This window comes from Bubalus bubalis, chromosome 18 (genome assembly GCF_019923935.1).
Source record: "Bubalus bubalis isolate 160015118507 breed Murrah chromosome 18, NDDB_SH_1, whole genome shotgun sequence".
Lineage (NCBI taxonomy): Eukaryota > Metazoa > Chordata > Mammalia > Artiodactyla > Bovidae > Bubalus > Bubalus bubalis.
Genome location: NC_059174.1, coordinates 9100387 through 9119705, shown reverse-complemented (window position 1 = coordinate 9119705; position 19319 = coordinate 9100387). Strand labels below are relative to the sequence as shown.

At 43.7% G+C, this 19319-nt stretch overlaps 1 protein-coding gene across 4 annotated transcripts in view; it reads right to left on the bottom strand.

Moving 5' to 3' along the window:
- CDH13 (cadherin 13) overlaps positions 1 to 19319 on the bottom strand; it is a 1055068-nt gene that overhangs the window by 699398 nt on the left and 336351 nt on the right. Inside the window, exon 1 of one of the 4 annotated variants that reach the window (XM_044931222.2) lies at positions 5339 to 5700. The exons of the other annotated variants lie outside the window; for them this stretch is intronic. Coding sequence (XP_044787157.2) covers positions 5339 to 5555 — 217 coding nt within the window. The 5' untranslated portion in view covers positions 5556 to 5700. Of the gene's footprint in view, positions 1 to 5338; positions 5701 to 19319 lie in introns of those variants that run through there. 4 annotated transcript variants of the gene reach the window in all.

Below are 19319 nucleotides of genomic sequence, written 5' to 3'. Positions count from 1 at the left end.
CTGACCTCCATTAACCCCTGGAAGCTTTACATACATTTCCTCTCTTTGGGAAGAAGTGCACGACTGAAAGATTCCACTTTCACTTTTCATTCTCATGCATTGGAGAAGGAAATGGCAACCCACTCCATTGTTCTTGCCTGGAGAATCCCAGGGAGGGGGGAGCCTGGTGGGCTGCCGTCTATGGGGTCGCACAGAGTTGGACACGACTGAAGTGACTTAGCAGCAGCAGCAGCTGTGAGTTGATACCCACCTCCTACTCCAAGCAAGGAAAGTGATGCTGACAGGAGCCACTCACTCAGGTTCCCATGGAAAATGGAAAAGAGTCATCGCACTTACTGATACAGAAAACCCACATGACTGTTCCCCCAACGTGGGCAATTATCTCCTCTCCCCGACTCTTTACTTCTCCCCAAAGGTTTAATGGGCTGAACCACTATCTTCTGTAAAGATGGCTACCTGCTGTCACAGAGCTCCCGTCCCTTATCACAAGTGTGCATTGGTGGTGTTTTGAGATTGCCGAAAACTTGATATTATTTCAGCTTAGTAAGCCCTTGGGGATCTTTCAAGATAAAGCCATTTCATAAATTTAGCTGTGTTACAGAATAAAATCCTTTATAAAGGACTTAAAGAAAATTACATGCATCTGTGTTTCTTTTCTCCCGGTGTGCTACCATCCAGGTTGTTTCACAGGCACAGAGCGGGCCCACTATGGATTTATTAGATCTCAGCCATCTCCATTTCTCTCTGGCATGCGTCTCCTTTCCAGCGTTTTGAGGATTACATCGTACAAATTGAGGGACAGAACGCTGTGCACACAGAGTGACTCAGGAGGTCTCAAAGCCCACAGCTCCGCCAGGCGCAGGCTGTTCCCTGTGTGAACAGGGGAGGCTGGGACCCCCACAAAGGATGTCACACCGCCAGGTCCAACTGTGAGAACAAGCAGGCCTTCTCTGTACCTCCATGTGCCTCTCCCGCAGGAGCAGGACTACAAGGGCTTCCAAAGCAAGGCGGGAGAAGCCTGCCCCCTCGGGTTCCTCACTTCAAGGGGAAATGGGTACTTTGGGCATTTTGCCAACATGCACAGAGCATTCAGCTCCTTTACAGACCACTTACCATGCCCCAGGGATGGTTCTAGGTGTTGAGGACTGGGTGGGCAAATGCAAAACCGTTACAGGCTCTGTCCCCATGGAGCTTACATTCCAATACGGCAGCTGGGGTTTAAATCAATTGTCATCAGATCAGATCAGATCAGGTCAGTCGCTCAGTCGTGTCCGACTCTTTGCGACCCCATGAATCGCAGCACACCAGGCCTCCCTGTCCATCACCAACTCCCGGAGTTCACTCAGACTCACGTCCATCGAGTCAGTGATGCCATCTAGCCATCTCATCCTCTGTCGTCCCCTTCTCCTCTTGCCCCCAATCCCTCCCAGCATCACAGTCTTTTCCAATGAGTCAACTCTTCACATGAGATGGTCAAAGTACTGGAGTTTCAGCTTTAGCATCATTCCTTCCAAAGAAATCCCAGGGCTGAAGTCCTTCAGAATGGACTGGTTGGATCTCCTTGCAGTCCAAGGGACTCTCAAGAGTCTTCTCCAACACCACAGTTCAAAAGCATCAATTCTTCGGCGCTCAGCCTTCTTCACAGTCCAACTCTCACATCCATACATGACCACAGGAAAAACCATAGCCTTGACTAGACAAACCTTTGTTGGCAAAGTAATGTCTCTGCTTTTGAATATGCTATCTAGGTTGGTCATAACTTTCCTTCCAAGGAGTAAGCGTCTTTTAATTTCATGGCTGCAGTCACCATCTGTAGTGATTTTGGAGCCCAGAAAAATAAAGTCTGACACTGTTTCCACTGTTTCCCCATCTATTTCCCATGAAGTGATGGGACCGGATGCCATGATCTTCGTTGTCTGAATGTTGAGCTTTAAGCCAACTTTTTCACTCTCTACTTTCACTTCCATCAATTGTCATAGAAATTATCATATAATTAAAGTAGTAATTCGGAGAAGGCAATGGCAACGCACTCCAGTACTCTTGCCTGGAAAATCCCATGGATGGAGGGGCCTGGTAGGCTGCAGTCCATGGGGTCGCTAGGAGTCGGATACAACTGAGCCACTTCACTTTCACTTTTCACTTTCGTGCATTGAAGGAAATGGCAACCCACTCCATTTTCTCGCCTGGAGAATCCCAGGGATGGGGAGCCTGGTGGGCTGCCGTCTATGGGGTCGCACAGAGTCGGATACGACTGAAGCAACTTAGCAGCAGCAAAGTTGTAATTATAAACACTAGGGAAGACGGAGTATGAGAGAACATCAGGCAGAACAGGGATACCTAACGTGTAGTTAGAGGTGAGTTCTGAGACAGGAAAGGGGTGAAGGCAGAGGAGGGGCAGGGGCTGGGTAGAGAGGCTGAGACAGAAGCTCACTGCAGAGCTGACCGAGGGAACAGAGGGGCAAGAGGAGGTGCGTGGGCACCCCAGGAGCACAGAGCTGAGGTCTGCAGGGAAGGGAGGCCCTGGCAGGGACTGGCTCTTTGTGGCAAAATGAAGCAGTTGAACCATTTCAAGCAGAAGAGGTCATGGGCTGGGCAGCAGGGGGACTGACCAGCTCAATAGGGCATTTTAAACCCTGATGCTGGTTGCTCTGGGGGAAGCGGTGGAGAGGGTATGTGCAGAGAACATGGGACTCTATATCAGTAATTAAATGAAGGTGAGAGCCATCTGAATTAAGTTGACTGGAGCAGGACATGAGCCAAATGATCAAGAGGCTTGTCAGGCACAGTGCTGGGCTCTGGGGTCAGCAGCCCAGCAAGACAGAGCTCTCTGGCCCTACAGGGGGAAAGAGACTAGGAAAGACGCAGAGATGAACGTCAGAGGCCTGTGTGACCGGAGGGACAGAAGCTTAGCTAGACTCAGAGGCTTTAACACTTGCACTCATACCCGGCATTCTGAGAGGCTGTTTACATTTCACATAAAGCTAACTAGCTTCCTCCCATCCTTCCTTCTTTTCTCTTTGTCTTTTGCTGATTTTGTACTTTCTTTCCATTTATTTCTCTACCACAGCTGCCTCACTGCATTAATACATGGTCCCTATAAAGATCAAGATCAAGGAAGCTTTATGTCTTAACCAGAAAAATCTGTTTGTACTTTGTGAATTACTTTTTCCCTTATGTATCATTTCCCTGATCTGTTTAAAGATATTTGTCCTGGATCCCAGGTCATTAGTGACCATTAGTAAATAAATTACTAAAAATGTGAAGTTTATTTATCACAGGAAACCAGGCTCAGTACTGCTATACATACTAACACCTTGAGATTCTTTTAAAAGACTGTAAATGAAATAACCCATGTTCAGAAATGAAGTGCAGATGGATCATTCCCAGAAGTGTTATTTGGTCTTCAGAACTCCCATCACATTGCCCATGTGTTTAGAGTTTTATTAATACCCACATGCTGATCAGCTTCTAGTTCATCTTCTAGATAACCACTTGTCTTTCTCCTCCCTCAGAAATTACATGGATTCCACCCCTTTTTCATGTATCCCATCTCTCCTAATTTCCTTTGCATATTTGCAAATTAATATAGGTCTTTATTAGATTCCTATTGTTGTTGTAATAAATGACCACAAACTATGTGGCCAAAAGGCAACAGCAATGTATTTTCTCACAGTTCTAGAGACGGAAGTTCAAAGTCAAGGTGTTGGCAGGGTTAGTTCTCCCCAGAGGCTCTAGAGAATTCTTCCTGCCTCTTCCAGCTCCTAGTGGTTCTCAGTGGTCCTGGGCCTGTGGCTGCTCCTCTTCTCTCCCGGTCACATCTCTCCTTCCCTGTGTCTTTGTCTTCCTCTGTGTCTCTTGGAAGGACACTTGGAGTTGGATTTAGGGTCCACATGGACAACCCAGGATTATCTCAATAGTCTTAACCTAATCACATCTGTCAACATACTTATTTCCAAATAAACTAACATCCCTCGGTTCCTGGGACTTGGCAGGGGAGTATCTTTTGGGAGAACACTTTCTGGCCAACCACGGCATCTCTATTATTTTAACTGTGGATTTATTCTCAAAAAAGGGCGGGTGATTCCAGAGGTTCTGACTTAGTTGGTCCAGGATGAGGCCCAGGTACCAGTGCAGTTTTTAGTTCCTTGGGCAGTTCTCACGGACAAAAGACTGAATCACCAATGAAGACAGGGAGTCCATCCCAGTATGTTGATTGCAAGGGGCTAGTTTCAACTCTTTATCATTTAAGGCCTGAACATAATACATTACATATCTAGAGGATTTAGCTATTGGAAAGTAACCTAAAGAAACAGAAAAGACCACAACTTTCTATTCTCCATTTCCCCAGAACTGTGGGTTAACAGCTGCTTGTTTTCCAAGGAGCACCCTGCGGTGGGCATGGGTTAAAGAACCAGGGCTCATGTTAATCAGGAGGCCTGGCTGGGCTGCTCCCTCACACTGATTATGGGAAGTCATGTCTCATCTCTGGGCCTCAGTTCCCTTTTTGGGAAGGTTGAAGGTGAGTTGGGTGTCTTGGGGGAAGTGGAGGTGAAATTGCACATCACAAGGTACCCATCAATAGAAGCAGACATCTGCTCTGGCCTCCCAGTTGCAGCTCAGAGGGTGCTCACCAAGACAACCCCAGAACCTAAGAATCCAATGCTCCTGCAGCAAGGCAGTTGTCTATATGTTTACTATTCTTTCTTACCCCGGAAATTTGCAACACAGTATAGAAACACTTGTACCAAAAACGATTTGTATAGAGTTCCTCCTATAATTCTGAGTCACCATGGACTTGTTTGCATTAACAACTGTCATTTTAAATAAAGAGAAAACCTACTGCAACCTCGCTACAGACAAATGAAAGAAAAAACCTTCTCTGAGATGTGCTCACACAAAGGAGTTCCCTAGGAGAGAGCAGAAATAAACCAAGTGAAAACACTGGTGCCCATCACTCTTTGTTTCTGATTTTCACTTTCTTGTAGCTACAGTACTTATCACTGCAATGAAAGCTAGTGTGTATTTTCCTTGCGATGCGCAGAAGGTGAAAACAATTCTTTGACATCACATCAAGTGGACAGTTCTTGTCAGTGAGCAATGCCAAGCTTTGTGTTGGGCGTGTTCAGACACATTATCCTTTTCCTCTGTAGCTCCAGCCTCCCAACCCTTCCCCAGACTCCAGACTCCTATTTCTAACCAACCACTCAACGAGTTTCCACTCAGAACTCTGACAGACACATCAAGTTCAACACGATGAACTTCACCCCTTCACCCCCTCCCCACATTCACTTCTGCCCAAGTCCATCCTGTAAGACAAATAGGAAAACTGTTCACCAACCTGCCCGAGCCCAAAGTGCTGGAATCCTCCTGGGATCCTCTTCCTCTCTCTTGCCCTGAGCAATTCTGCAGTGACTCTCAACGAGCGTCCGGGCATGCCTCTCACAGGACTGCTTCTCACCACCTGCACCTCGCCCACCCCGTGCTACACCGCGGGCCTCACCTAGACCCCCGCTGACTTCCTTCCTCTGCCCCACCTGCAGGTGCGCTTGACCCATCCACCAGGTAATGGTTTTAAATCACACATAGTATCACAACAACTGCTCAAAATTCTCCATAGAATGCGAAATGGTCCAGCCACTCTGAAACACAGTTTGGAAGTTTTTATAAAACAGAACACGCTATTTCCACATAACCCAGCCATTGCACTTTGAGGCATCTGTCTCAGAGAACAAAAACTTCTATTTGAACAAAAACCTGTACACAAATGTCCATAGCTGCCCTACTCAAAATTGCTAGAAGATGAACACAATCCAGATGTCCTTTGTCAAGCAGAAGATGGTACATCTGAACCATGGTAGGCAATTCAGCAACACAAAAGAATGTGTAAACTTGCATTGCAAAGGGATTTTGCAGGTGGGATTAATGTGGCTAATCAGCCTGACCTTAAAATAAGGAGAATGCGGTAGACTGTCCAGGTGAACCCAGTGTAATCACAAGCTCCTTCGAAATGAGGGGAAGGCAGAAGAGAAAGTCGGGCCAGGGGAGGGGAGAACTGCAGAGGCAGTGGTCAGAGAGATGTGGCTTTGCTGGCTTTGAGGATGGAGAAAGGGGCCACGAGCCTCTAGAAGCTGGAAAACAAAAGGAAACAGATACTCTGCTAGAGCCTCCAGAAAGAAATGCAACCCTGCAGACACCTTGGTTTTAGTCTAGGACATCCTTTTGGACTTCTGACCTCCAGAACCATAAGAGAATAAATCTAGGTTATTTTCAGTGACTGAGTTTGTGGTATTTTGTTACAGAGGCAAAAGGAGGGGCAAAATGCCCTCTGTCCCCCAAAAATGTGATCCAGAGTTGACTGAAATCAAGCCACCACCAATGCTTTCTTGTCTCTGTCTTCTCTTGAAGCAAAACATGAGTTTGAAATGTAGAAAAGATATAGGAAGATAAACACGAATTCTGAAGCAGAGGCTTTCCAAATAACAGGGGGAATTTCCTTGCTTTGTATATACCATTGCTGTGAAAGATAATTATTTATATCCAAAGGAAAATGTGAGGTATTGGTTACAGCTGTCAGACCATGAACACTGCTGCGAGAGCCTCGTTTCTTGCCAAAAGACCGTACAATGTAGATTTCAGTGACACCAGAGAAGTCTAAGCACATTTCAATTTGATCTTTAATCTTCTCTTTTCACACTAGGCAGTTCCTGGGGTAGATTTCATTCATTTCAAGGACTTCAATATCTGCTTGGATGAAAAGTCACATTCAGCCCTGAGGCTGAATACTCCTAAAATGTGTTCATTCGTCCAGATAACATCACCTGAAAGCCTTCAGTAGGGCTTGCCCTGACTTGTTGGCTCCGAGTTAACCATCACTCATTTCTACCTTTCACCTGACCACTGCCGATCCCTGAAGACAGCTGAGCCTTGGATCTGTGCTGCTCACTTTTGAGTGACTTTAGAATGTCTCCTAAGTAGGCATTTTGTGCTTAGCCTTTTCTGCAAAGCTGGGGGCTCAACTATGCAATGCCTGTCTGCTATGCCCATGTGTGAATCCTTCGACCATTTGAAATCCGGCACATCTAACGTCACACGCTCATTCTGTTCCCCTCATACAGCTCCTCCTCTGCACTTTCTGTGTTGGTGAAGCATTCCAGCAAAAAATTAATTTTCTCATGATATATTTGCTGGATCTCTCTAACTTTCCCTAGACACTAGACTAACCCCAGGCGTTGCGTTTCTGCCTTCTAAGTTTCTCTTCTCTGCATTCTCCTTTCATCCCTACTGCCTCCACTGAAAGCCAGGCTTTACGGGGGAAATCAGAGTCCTTGTACATCTACTGAGCATGGACAATATGCCCGATACTGTTTTGAACACTTGTGTGTGAATGATCGCAGTGATTCCTCCACCATCGCTCTAAGGTATGTGCTCATATTATCCTCACTTTTAGAAGCAGAGAATGATGAAGTCAAGGACCTTTTCCAAGGCCAGACAGCATTTAAACTGGAGTTCCAGATGAGGCAAGTCTCCCTCCATAGTCTGCACACTTAGTTACTGATCTGTAAATTTACTAAGGCTGGGACAGAGCAGCGGCCTCTCAATCCTATTTGCCACCCCTTAGACAAACATAGACATCTTGGGCCAGATAGATGAAGGGGAAAGTGAAGAGGATTCTATTACAGATTTTCTTTTGTCTGCTTTGGAAGGAATGGACACACACAAAGCTATGAGAACCCATGCCCTGGCTGCCATTTCTCCAACAGAGGCAATTACTGATAACAATACTGACAAAAGTGTAGGAAATGCTCACTGTGGTAACTAGCACCAGCCACCATTTATCAAGTGCTTATCACTGGCTAGGTGTTTTCCTTGGCACAGTCCATGTTATTCTCTCACTTAATGTGCATAACATCCTCCTGAGGAAATGAAGCTCAGGAAAGTTAAGGAACTTTATAAATATGACAACACCAGTAAGTGATGCATCCAGACGTTTCCAAGTCTGAAGCTCATGTTCTTAGCCACGCTGATACATTGTCCGTATCGTCTGTTCACCAAAAGGTAACAGGTGGTGCATACACGTTGTATATGTTCTTGGGCAAGTACCTCACATCTCTGTGTTCAGTTTGCAATCATTTGTAAGTGTGGGTGCTACTGCCATCCCCCTGGTGGCCTTGGTCCACCTTGAAGTTCCAATATCTGACACCACTGGTTTGTAAATTTGTTCATTTGGCCAAAAGGGGCGTGACTCCTGTGCCCTTAACTCTGCCAAGACTTCACACGACTGAAGCGAAAATATACTTATTTCTCTAGATTAGTTTTGCATGAAAGAATGTGCCAGGAATGATTTGCCCCTCAAAGAAAGACCAACGCTTTATTTCCTGATCTTCCTTGCAGCTAGATATTACTGTGTGGCCAACTGCCGGCTGATGAGATATGAGTCAAGTGGTGGATACAATTTCTCAATTGCATACTTTATGGGAACACCTCCTCCCCGTCCCACTAACTTGGATGAGAGGTGATGGTGAGCCACCTGGGACCATGGCGACAGAAGCAACATTCCGTGGATGCCAGAAAATTAGAGGTGTCAGACCTTGGGAATTTCCTAGTGGTCCAGTGGATAGGACTTGGCGCTTTTACTACAGTGGGTACAATTCAATCCCTGGCTGGGGAGCTAGGATCAACCTGCAGGATCCCACCAAACACACAGAGCAGCAAAAAAAAAAAAAAACAAAACAAAACAAAAAAAAAAAACGAGAGAGAGAGAGAGAGAGATTTGGCCTTTCACAAATCTCTCAGACAGATTCTCTTATCTACATCCCTGTCTCCACCAGATCTCTGACAGAGTTGGGCCACCACATCAATCTGGAACTATTTATGTCTGGATCATCATTTGAGATAGGAATATACGTCTATATTACTGAATATATTACTGAATATATACTGAATATATTACTGAAGCCACTGCCATTTGGGATCTTTGTGATGACATCTGAATCCACATCACTACTAATATATGGAGAGAATGGAAATCTACTGAGCCAAATGCTGTTGAAAAAGTACTTTCAAAAGTTCAGCTTAAGCAAAGTCTCCAACGCAAAAGAATCTAGCACATTAAGGGATGGTAAGAGGTTTGGTTGGGAGAAGGCAATGGCACCCCACTCCAGTACTGTTGCCCAGAAAATCCCATGGATGGAGGAGCCTGGTAGGCTGCAGTCCATGGGGTCGCTAAGAGTCAAACATGACCGAGCGACTTCACTTTCACTTTCCACGTTCATGCATTGGAGAAGGCAATGGCACCCCACTCCAGTGTTCTTGCCTGGAGAATCCCATGGACAGAGAAGCCTGGTGGGCTGCAGTCCATGGGGTCGCACAGAGTCGGACACGACTGAAGTGACTTAGCAGCAGCAGCAGCAGCAAGAGGTTTGGTTTGGCTCTGCTTAACTTAGAGCATCCAGCAAGGGTGGTCAAACTTGACAGCTCATCAGGACCCAGGCTGTGAAAGTTGTGCTCGCCCAAGTTAAAGAACATGGACTTGAACATGAGGGCAATGGTTAGCCACAGAAGAGAGCTAAAGGGAAATAAGAAGATACGTGTGAGCTCTAGAATGACCCATTGGTTGCCTGTTGGAGCAAAGATTGTAGAGTGGACTCTAGAGTTTAGGAGAAGAGTGAAGAAGTGAGAGATGACGATGGCCTTGGTATAGGGCATGTATGGGAAAGGAGAGTATAGATCCGTGTGGGAGATAAGTGGGAAACCTAATTAAGACTTGATGACTGACTGGTAATCAGGTGAAGAAAGCTAGTGGAGGAACAAGAGTCATGCCCAAATTTGTGGTTTGAACCATGAAGGGTGAACCACCCTTAATAGCTAAAATAGAAAGTATGCACAGGATCAAAAGCAGACTTGGGGCTGGGCAGAGGGTGGGGCTATGGGTCGGCTGCGAGTTGAATTTTGTACTTCGAGAGTATGATATGGTAGTGGGACATCCAAGAGGTGGGGTCCAGAAGAGAGTTAATAATAAATTCACGACAACAGTGAGTGTATAGACTTGCTTATGTAGAACCTTGAGTTAACATTTTTATAGCCATAGGAACAACCAAACTTTTTCTTTTCCAAGTTAAATCATCCTCAGAAGACCATGAGAGCAAAGACAAAACCCTTTCAACCATCACTGCCCCCGTAGGCATTAATAGGTATTATTTACTTGACTACTCTAGGTGGAAGCCACTTTGGAAAGCCTTCTCTCTATTTAAATTGCAAGCCCCTTGTGCAGAAGAGGTTTTCCATTTCTCAATTGTGTGGCTTATATTTAGCCATATATCAGCATTAACTGATGATGTAGCATTTTTGAGCAAAGCCAGCCTTAGATTCAAAGTGAATTATAGAGATTCAATAGCCACCTGGGGAAGAGGTCCCCAACAGTGACTCAGAAGTGCATCTTCTGGTGCAGTTCCTCTCAAAGTGTATTTCTCTCTAACAATTGTGTCTGTTTTGCCCCCACTCCCAACTATATTCCTAGTACCAAACACAGTGTCTGACTCACTGCTGCTGCTGCTGCTAAGTTGCTTCAGTCGTGTCTGACTCTGTGCAACCCCATAGATGGCAGTCCACCAGGCTCCCCCATCCCTGGGATTCTCCAGGCAAGAACACTGGAGTGGGTTGCCATTGCCTTCTCCAATGCATGAAAGTGAAAAGTGAAAATGAAGTCGCTCAGTTGTGTCTGACTCTTAGTGACCCCATGGACTGCAGCCCACCAGGCTCCTCCGTCCATGGGATTTTCCAGCAGATGCCAAATAAAAACAAAAACAAATGTATGTTTAATGAACTGCCACTCAAATATGCCTTAAATTCTAGCTACTTAGAAACTGCAGGCCAAAAATACTCTTGATGAAAACATGCATTACTACACCCAGTAGGGTTAACCAGACAACCCATAATCATAAACTAAACAAATAATGGTGAAGCTAGAGTGTTAATCATTTATCAGCAGAAAGCAAGAAGTACAGGCACGGAGAACCAAGATCAACTTAACAGTTGACAGTGCACTGATAACATCCTCTTGAATGCTTTAGAAATTGAAATCTATCTGTGCAAGTGCATAGTGGGAGTTTTTCTCCTTTGCCAAACAATGTGAGTCAGACTGTACTCAGTTGAACAGCAGTCTAGTCATCAATAAACCGTGAGCCCATCTTAGAGAAGAGCCTAACAGCCCACTAAAGGTTTAAAACAGAGTTGCCATATAATCTAACAATTTCACCCCTAGGGAGACACCCAGAAGAAATGAAGACGCGTGTCTATAAAGAAAACCTAAAACCAAATTTTCATAGCAACATTATGCACAATAGCCAAAGCGGAAACAACTCAAATGCCCATCAACTAATGAGTGCATAAAGAAAACATGATATATCCATGCAACAGAGAATTATTTGGCAATAAAAAGGAATGAAGTACTAGTATATGTTACATAGGGATGAATGTTTAAAACACTATGCTAAGTGAAAGAAGCCAGGCAAAATGATAATATAATGTATGATTTCATTTATATGAAACATCCAGAAAAAGCAAATCCACTGAGACAGAAAGTAGGTTATTGGTTCGCAGCTGCCGAGGGTAAGATACAGGAAATGAAGCACGGTTATTAATGGACACAGGGTTTCTCCGGGGCTGATTAAAGAGTTCTAAGATCAATTGTTTTCACAGTTGCACAACTCTGTGAATACACCAAAAACCACGGAATTGTAGACTTTAAATGAGTGAAATGTATGTTATTGAATCATATCTCAATAAAGCTGTTGTAAAAAAAAATTTAAACTCTAAGAGTAAGAACTCATTTAGTAGGCTATTGTATATTGGTAGGCTTTAGTCATGGGTAGTAATAAATATCCATGGAAGGGCACTTCATCACAAGTGGTCTGTGACTTTGGACAAGGTATTTCAACTCATGAAGTCTTGGCTTTCTTGTTTGCAGGACAGGAATGCAGGAGATGTTTGCACCTGCCCTCGTCCTCTGGCATCACCAAAGGTTTCTTTGTGCCAGCATCTGTGTCTCTAAAACCCAGGCCTTTCTCCAGCCATAGGAGCGTTCTTGGCCCCGCAGTAGGGCAAACTAGAGGTGCTTGATAGTCAGTGCCTCTGGAAGTGGCTTTCAACCAATTACAAACAGAATCTGGTGGACCAATACCCACTCTTCCTCGCTGATCATGCAGCGCAACTATGTGAATGTATAAATGGTGGTGTTCTCCATGTCTCCTAAACCTACTGAGGATTACTGAACCCAGCTCCCACAGAAGCAAATCTGCCCATTAATGTATCTTGTACTGCTTTCCCTCCCTGCTCAGCTCACTTCATTCCCTACCAGTGCTTCCTGGCATCACCTCCCAGTGAAAAACCTGCATACAGATCCTCATCTTTGAGTCTGCTTCTGAGGAAATTCAACTTAAGACAAGAGAGAATCAAGGACTTCCTGGTGATCCAGTGGTTAAGACTCCATGCTTCCCCTGAAGGAGGTGTGAGTGTGATTCCTGGTTGGGAAACTAAGATCCCACATGCAGCACTGCCCAAAAAGAAAAAAAAAAAAAAAAAAACCAAAACTTTGTTTCTCTACAGTAGAAACTAACACAACATTGTAAAGTAATTATACTACAGTAAAAATTTTAAGGAAAGGCATAATTGGAAATGTCTTCTTTTTGGACTACTGAGTGGATTAAGCAGGACACACGTTGAGCATTTCAGCACTGTGTCTGACCGTGTAAGAGCTGTTAACCATCATAACTATTATGGTTAATGTTATTATTACCAAAAACAAATAATTATCTTGAAATTTTAAGCAGGTTTTGCCCCATCTAGAAGCCTACTTTGGCCTCCTTACACACATGAGGAACACCAAGTCAGTATTGTGCTTATTATTTCACTACTGAGCATCCGGTTAATTATTTTCCCTCAATTGACTCTGGATTTTCAAAGACTTTATCTACAAACTGCACAGATTAAGTAATAATTCATTTGATCTCCCATGTTTTATTAATCAAAGACACATATAACTGCCAATCAGAGCTTCTGATCAGCATGAAATTACCAGGGTCACCTCCTAGAGCTAACATCATTTCAGTAAAAGCACTGAATCTTGATGTTTTTGTTAGTCTGTGAAGCTTTATCACTTCTAAAAGAATGATTATATTAGATTTCTCTGAAATATTTAAAATAGCTTGCAGACCTCTATTGCTACCATTATGGTCTCCTAAGACCCAGGGACCCCATGTGGGCAATTATTAATGTAATAAAGCAAAATTCATTAAGAGATATGCTTGTTTTTGTTGTAAAAATTGCAGCAATAAAATCTTTATTGCCATATTTGGCAGTAACCTTTTTTTATATTATGAGAAAATAAAGGATAAATGGAATTTTAGTAACGTATTTTTTTTTATCTTGACCTTTTCACAATGAAATATCCTCAAATCTAAGAATGGTGGGATTACTCTAAGATGCCAAGCCATTTAAAGTTTCCCACTACAATATTTAGAGATCACAGTTTATGAGGAAAAATAATGGAAGAGAGAGATAGGAGGAAATGAGCAGTTTAGAACAGTAGAGCAAAGGAATAATCCTCCATTGCTTAAAGCAAGTATCACTGACTGTTGTGTTCACAGGTAGATGGGCTGAATTCCCTCACCTCTTCACCCTGCTCTGTCCTTCAGTAGCTTGCCTGCAAGCCTCATCCACAGGCTTCCAATTGGGTTCAGCAAATGAGGAGCCCCAGAGATGGAAGAGGAGGTTTTCTTCCTAAAGGTCATGAAGACTATCTGCCTCCCTCGCCTGAGGACCACAGTCCTGTCACAGATGGCCCTTTTCACATGTGTCTCTCTGTGACTCCCATTCTGGTAACGGCTCTCGTCTTTTACCCTGTAAGCCTTGTGGTGGTGAAGATGCCCACTACCACTTGCCCAGGAAGCGCTCCTTGCAAGTTCCATAGACATTGCTCACTATCTTTGTCAATCAATAGTCACTTTATTGCATTCTTTTCAAGTGAACTAGTTTGACTGTGTCATCCATTCTCTGCCAGGACCCCCACTGATACACCCAGAGAACCCAACCAGAAACTAGGGAGCAAGGCAGCCAGGCTGATAAGGTCCACTCAGGTCAGTATCTTGTGGCCCAGGGAGAGAGGTGCTTTGGAGGTGCCAGTGGGCTATATATCTGGCTGGTCAAGATTTCCAATACATGAGATAGATAAGTAACACGAAATTAATAGGGTTTGTATGAGAACAAAATAATATTATCCACACACACAAAACTTATTACTCCGTCTAGCACATTATAAATAGACATTAGCTACTATTGTTAGATTCAAGGGTCTGTAGAAAAATCCTGTTCACCCCCTGCTTTGTGAATAACAAAAAGCACCTTTCCCCATATGCCTGGGATCAGAATTCATGTGAGAACCACCACTGCAGTTAAGAGGACAAATTACCTGCATGAACACTAGCCAGCACTCGTTGAGAGCTTACTATTTGCCAGGCATGGTGCTAATTACTTTCCAAGCGTTGTCTCATTTAACACAACAGTACCATTAGGGAAGTAATTTAAACTCATCCTTTTACACATGAGAAAACTAAGTAGGCGAGTAGGATTAAGAAAGCTTCCCAAGCTGACACGGTGCAAAATTGGTAGAAGTGGTGTTTGAACCTGAGCCCATATATCCACAGCCAGTAACCAGAATTCACTGTTTACAAGAGACAGATTCTTCAGAGAAAATCCTGAGCAACTTGATGAGCATGGAATCAGGTTGTCTGTGAAAAAAATGTCTATGCATTTATCATTGTCAAAACTCCTTTCAAGAAAATATGCCGTAATTGTACATTTAATTCAGCTCTGGCACAACACAATGTTCCAGTGAAGCGTACAGCAAAGTGACATGTTGAGATTGTGACCCTGTTGGGATGGAGTCTTGTAAAACTTGCACTAAAGAAAAATGACAGACAAACAGATGCAGTGGTTTATTGGCCTCATCTCTTTGTGGCACCTCTGTGGCTCCTGGTAAGGAAATGGAACACTTAGGAAGACACGCTGAGACCCCCAGGCCCTACGGGCCTATGATAGCTCGGCTAGCCAGATTATTTATGCTCTTGCTGTCCTTGAATATTCACCAGCTCCCCACTGGGGAGACAGTCATGGAAGCCAGACAGAGTACTGGTCTGTGATGAATGGATCCCTTCTGCGAGCTCTCTGGACTTCCCTCCACTCGAGCCAGGCCTGCAACTGCCTGGGGAAGCCTGTGAGAGCACTGTGCATGCTGCCCGTGGGGAGCTGGGCATCCTGATACAGGGGACTGACTGCCACAGGCTGAGCCTGTCCAGGCTCTAGTTTTAGAATCTGATGTGTGGCCACTTTTGTTGCTGCCTGTCAGGGTGCCCAGCACTTTCATGGTGAAATATGGCTGAGCGTCAGTACTCACTGCTCAGGTCTACCCCTCTAGAACAAGACAAAACAAACTATGGGAGGTCAGTTAAGATGATCAATGAAGAGCCATCCGTCCTTCAGGAGCACAGCCTCTTCTCTGCAGACACTTGTAAGGCATCTCAGGGAAGTATAGCAGGGAGATGCCTTTTTACCAGTACACAGTCTCACAATGATTCCACTCACTTTGAGATAAGACCCCTACACACACACACACATACATGCGCGCGTGCACGCGCACACACACACACACACACACATGCACACACACACAATCCCCAAAACGTAGCTATTCTATCCTATACCCTCATCCCCTGGCCACAGGTGACTGACCCAAGGAAAGTTACCTGAGCTAAACTGAATCAATAAAATTCTCCTCAGGGATCTGAAATTCAGGGCATAGAAACATGGCAATGGGTAATATTCAACTGAAGTCTGTCAGCTGTAAAAGTTCTGGAAGGTTTACAAGTTCCTGCATCCAGACCTGTCTGCCTCCTGAACGTGCGTCCGTCCCTCCTCCTCCGTGCACATACCTGCCCACTGGTACAGGCTGAATTGTGTTCCCCCACCCAGATTCGTTGGAGACCTAATGCTCAGAACCTCAGAATATGACCTTATCTGGAGACAAGCTCTTTATAGAAGTGATCAAGTTAAACGAGGTCATTAAGCTGGGCCCTGATCCAGGATGACTGGAGGCCGTAGAGAAAGGAAAGATTTGAACTCAGATGCAGACACTCAAGCTAGACCACCACCACGTGAAGGTGAAGGCGAAGTCGGGGCAGTACCACTTTGCGTACCGAGGAATACTGAAGAGTGCCAGCCAACCACAAGAAGCTGAAAGGCAGAAATGGAACAGACTCCCTCACAGATCTTAGAAGGGACCAACTCTATGTCACATCAATCTCAGACTTCTGGTTTCCAGAACTGTTTGATAATAAATACCTGTCACGTATGCCACCCAGTGTGGCACCTTGGGATAGCAGGCCTCGCAAATGAATACACACACCAACAATGCTCTCCTTCATTTTCCTGATATGCCAAACATTACAGTGAATTCCTGCTGCCTTCTTCTAAGAGATACTCAACCGATATTCCAAGTCAACCATGGTGAAGATTGATTCTGGTTTTAAATAAAGTCTCCAACTGTTTGTATAAGGATTGTGGCTCCTATCAAACAATGAAAGCAAAATTGAATTTGCAAGGCAAAGGAACTCACAGTTAACACAAAGACACTATATCACAGAGACCAAGGAGATTCGCTTAGACCAAAGAGGAGAGGACTACAAAACAATCTTTCTTGGGCATGTGTGAAGGATGAGAAAAATGATTTGCTGTAAAGAAGCATTATTTCTCTATTTCTAGCACAAATGGCAGAAAACAAAGAAACCCTTAAAGAACTGTATGCTTCAAAAAGGCATGTTAAAGCCCTAAAGCTTGCTACCTGTAAAAGTGACCTTATTTGGAAATAGGGTCTTTGAAAATGAAATAAAGTTAAGATGTCTTTTGGGTGGACTCTAATCCAATTTGGGGCTTCCCTGGTGGTTTAGCAGTAAAGAATCCGCCTCCCAATGCAGGAGATGTGGGTTCAGTCCCTGGTCTGGGAGGATCCCCTGGAGGAAGAAATGGCAACCCACCTCAGTATTCTTGCCTGTGAAATCCTATGGATAGAGAAGCCTGGTGGTCTACAGTCCCTGGGGTCACAAAAGAGTTGGGCATGACATAGTGACTAAACAACAATTCAATTTGACTGATGTTCCTTTTTTTTTCTTTTTAAAAAAATTAATTAATTTATTTTAATTGGAGGCTAATTACTTTACAATATTGTAGTGGGTTTTGCCATACATTGACACGAATCAGCCATGGGTGTACATGTGTTCTCCATCCTGAACCCCCCTCCCACCGCCCTCCACATCCCACCCCTCAGGGTCATCCCAGTGCACCCGCCCTGAGCACCCTGTCTCATGCATCGAACCTGCCCTGGCGATCTGTTTCACATATGGTAATATACATGTTTCAATGCTATTCTCTCAGATCATCCCACCCTCGCCTTCTCCCACAGAGTCCAAAAGTCTGTTCTTTACACCCATGTCTCTTTTGCTGTCTCGCATATAGAGTCATCGTTACCATCTTTCTAAATCCCATATATATATGCGTTGATATGATTTTCTTATAAGAAGAGGGAAATGCTGTATGAAAACACAGACACCCAGGGAGAAGACCATGTGAAGACAGAGGCAGAGACGGGACTGATTAAGCTACAAGCCAAGGAATACCTGGGGCTACCAGAGCCTGGAGGAGGAAGGAAAGAGCCTCCCCAGAGGACCTAATGGAGTAAGGCCCTGCCAGCACCTTGGTTTTGAATTTCGAGCCTTTACGACCATGAGACGACAAATTTCTCTTGCTTTAAGTAACTCAATTTGTGGTACTTTGTTATGGAAGTACTAGGAAGCCTGTAGCCCCCTGCTCTCAAAATCTACGCTAGGTCACAGAGCAGGAGTATTTGGGGTGATTTGACAGCAATTTGTAGACTCTGCCACAAAGTAGAGTTGGAAGATATTCACATTAGCCAAGTCTCTTATGGTCATCGGAAAGTGATATTAATTACTTAAAAAAAAAGTCTAGATAGAACATATATAAAAATAAATGACTTTTTAATCTCTTCAAGGCCTTGTTAATATATTTTCAGTTAATTAATGTTAAAATAAGCAATGTTCTATAATCATAGTTGAGCACTGGCTTAATTCAAGCCAGGAGGACTGGTTATTTGCTGTCATCTGTTAAATTTTCAATAAAGGTTCTCTGCTTTAGAGTGGAGTAAACAGGGCACCTGAAAAAACTCAAGGAAGGCTAGGCCATCCTAAGCAGCACCTTCAAAAGTGGCTGAGAGCAAACTTCCTCTTACACTGTGTCATGAAACTCTGTTCTTAGACGAAAAGAGATTGCCATCATAATTGATGGAGAACTCTTCCTTCACTTTCCAGTAAAGATCCAAGCGACTCTTATCTTTTGATTGTTCCCAAACAATGATTTGTTTGGTTTAAAAATAGCTCTTCTGCAAGGATAAAAAAGAAATTTATTTTTCAGGACTATGTTAAAAGGAGCACACTGAACTCTATAGGGGGAGAAAAAGATAAATCTACTGAAGGCATGCCATGTGTTAAATTTACTGCTGATGTTCCAAGAAAATCTTCCTTAATATTTTTAGACTGAAATTAATGTATTTGCAGACAATTTTAGAATATAAAGAAGTCTAAACTGAACATCTGTTTTATTGTCTTGGTCCTAGAGTCAACCCTCTGGCTTAAAATTTTAGAGAGCAGATTTGGGGGAATAAATACATAATTTTGGCTTATCCAAATAATTTACTCATGTACTTGGGGAATAAAAATGATTTTTCATTTCTTTGTTTTGACAGAAGATTAACTTTAGAGGTACTGGCTTTATTAAGCATTGTATGACAATGTCTTTCAATGTCCATTAAATAATGCTTAGTACAATAAATGTTAAATTACCATGTTATATCTCCATAAATACATGTGAAGTCCATATGAATGCCAAATGAATTCAATATGGTCATTTCTATTACAATAAATGCCAAATGAATTCAGAATGATGAGGCACTTAAAATGTCATACACTTCCAAGTAGTCCCATGATGAATTCATTACTGCCACGTGATACCCGTTCTTGTCAGCCTTTCCGTTTTAAATAGTATTTCCAGCAGTTTGCAATAAAATTCCATTTGAGGAATTGATTCTCATTGGAAATATGGAAGAGGAACTCTATAAGTCTGGAAAAGTAGTGCCAAAATAACTTTTTGTACATTACAAAAGTTCACACACCCACTAACCCACAAGTTCAATATCTGAA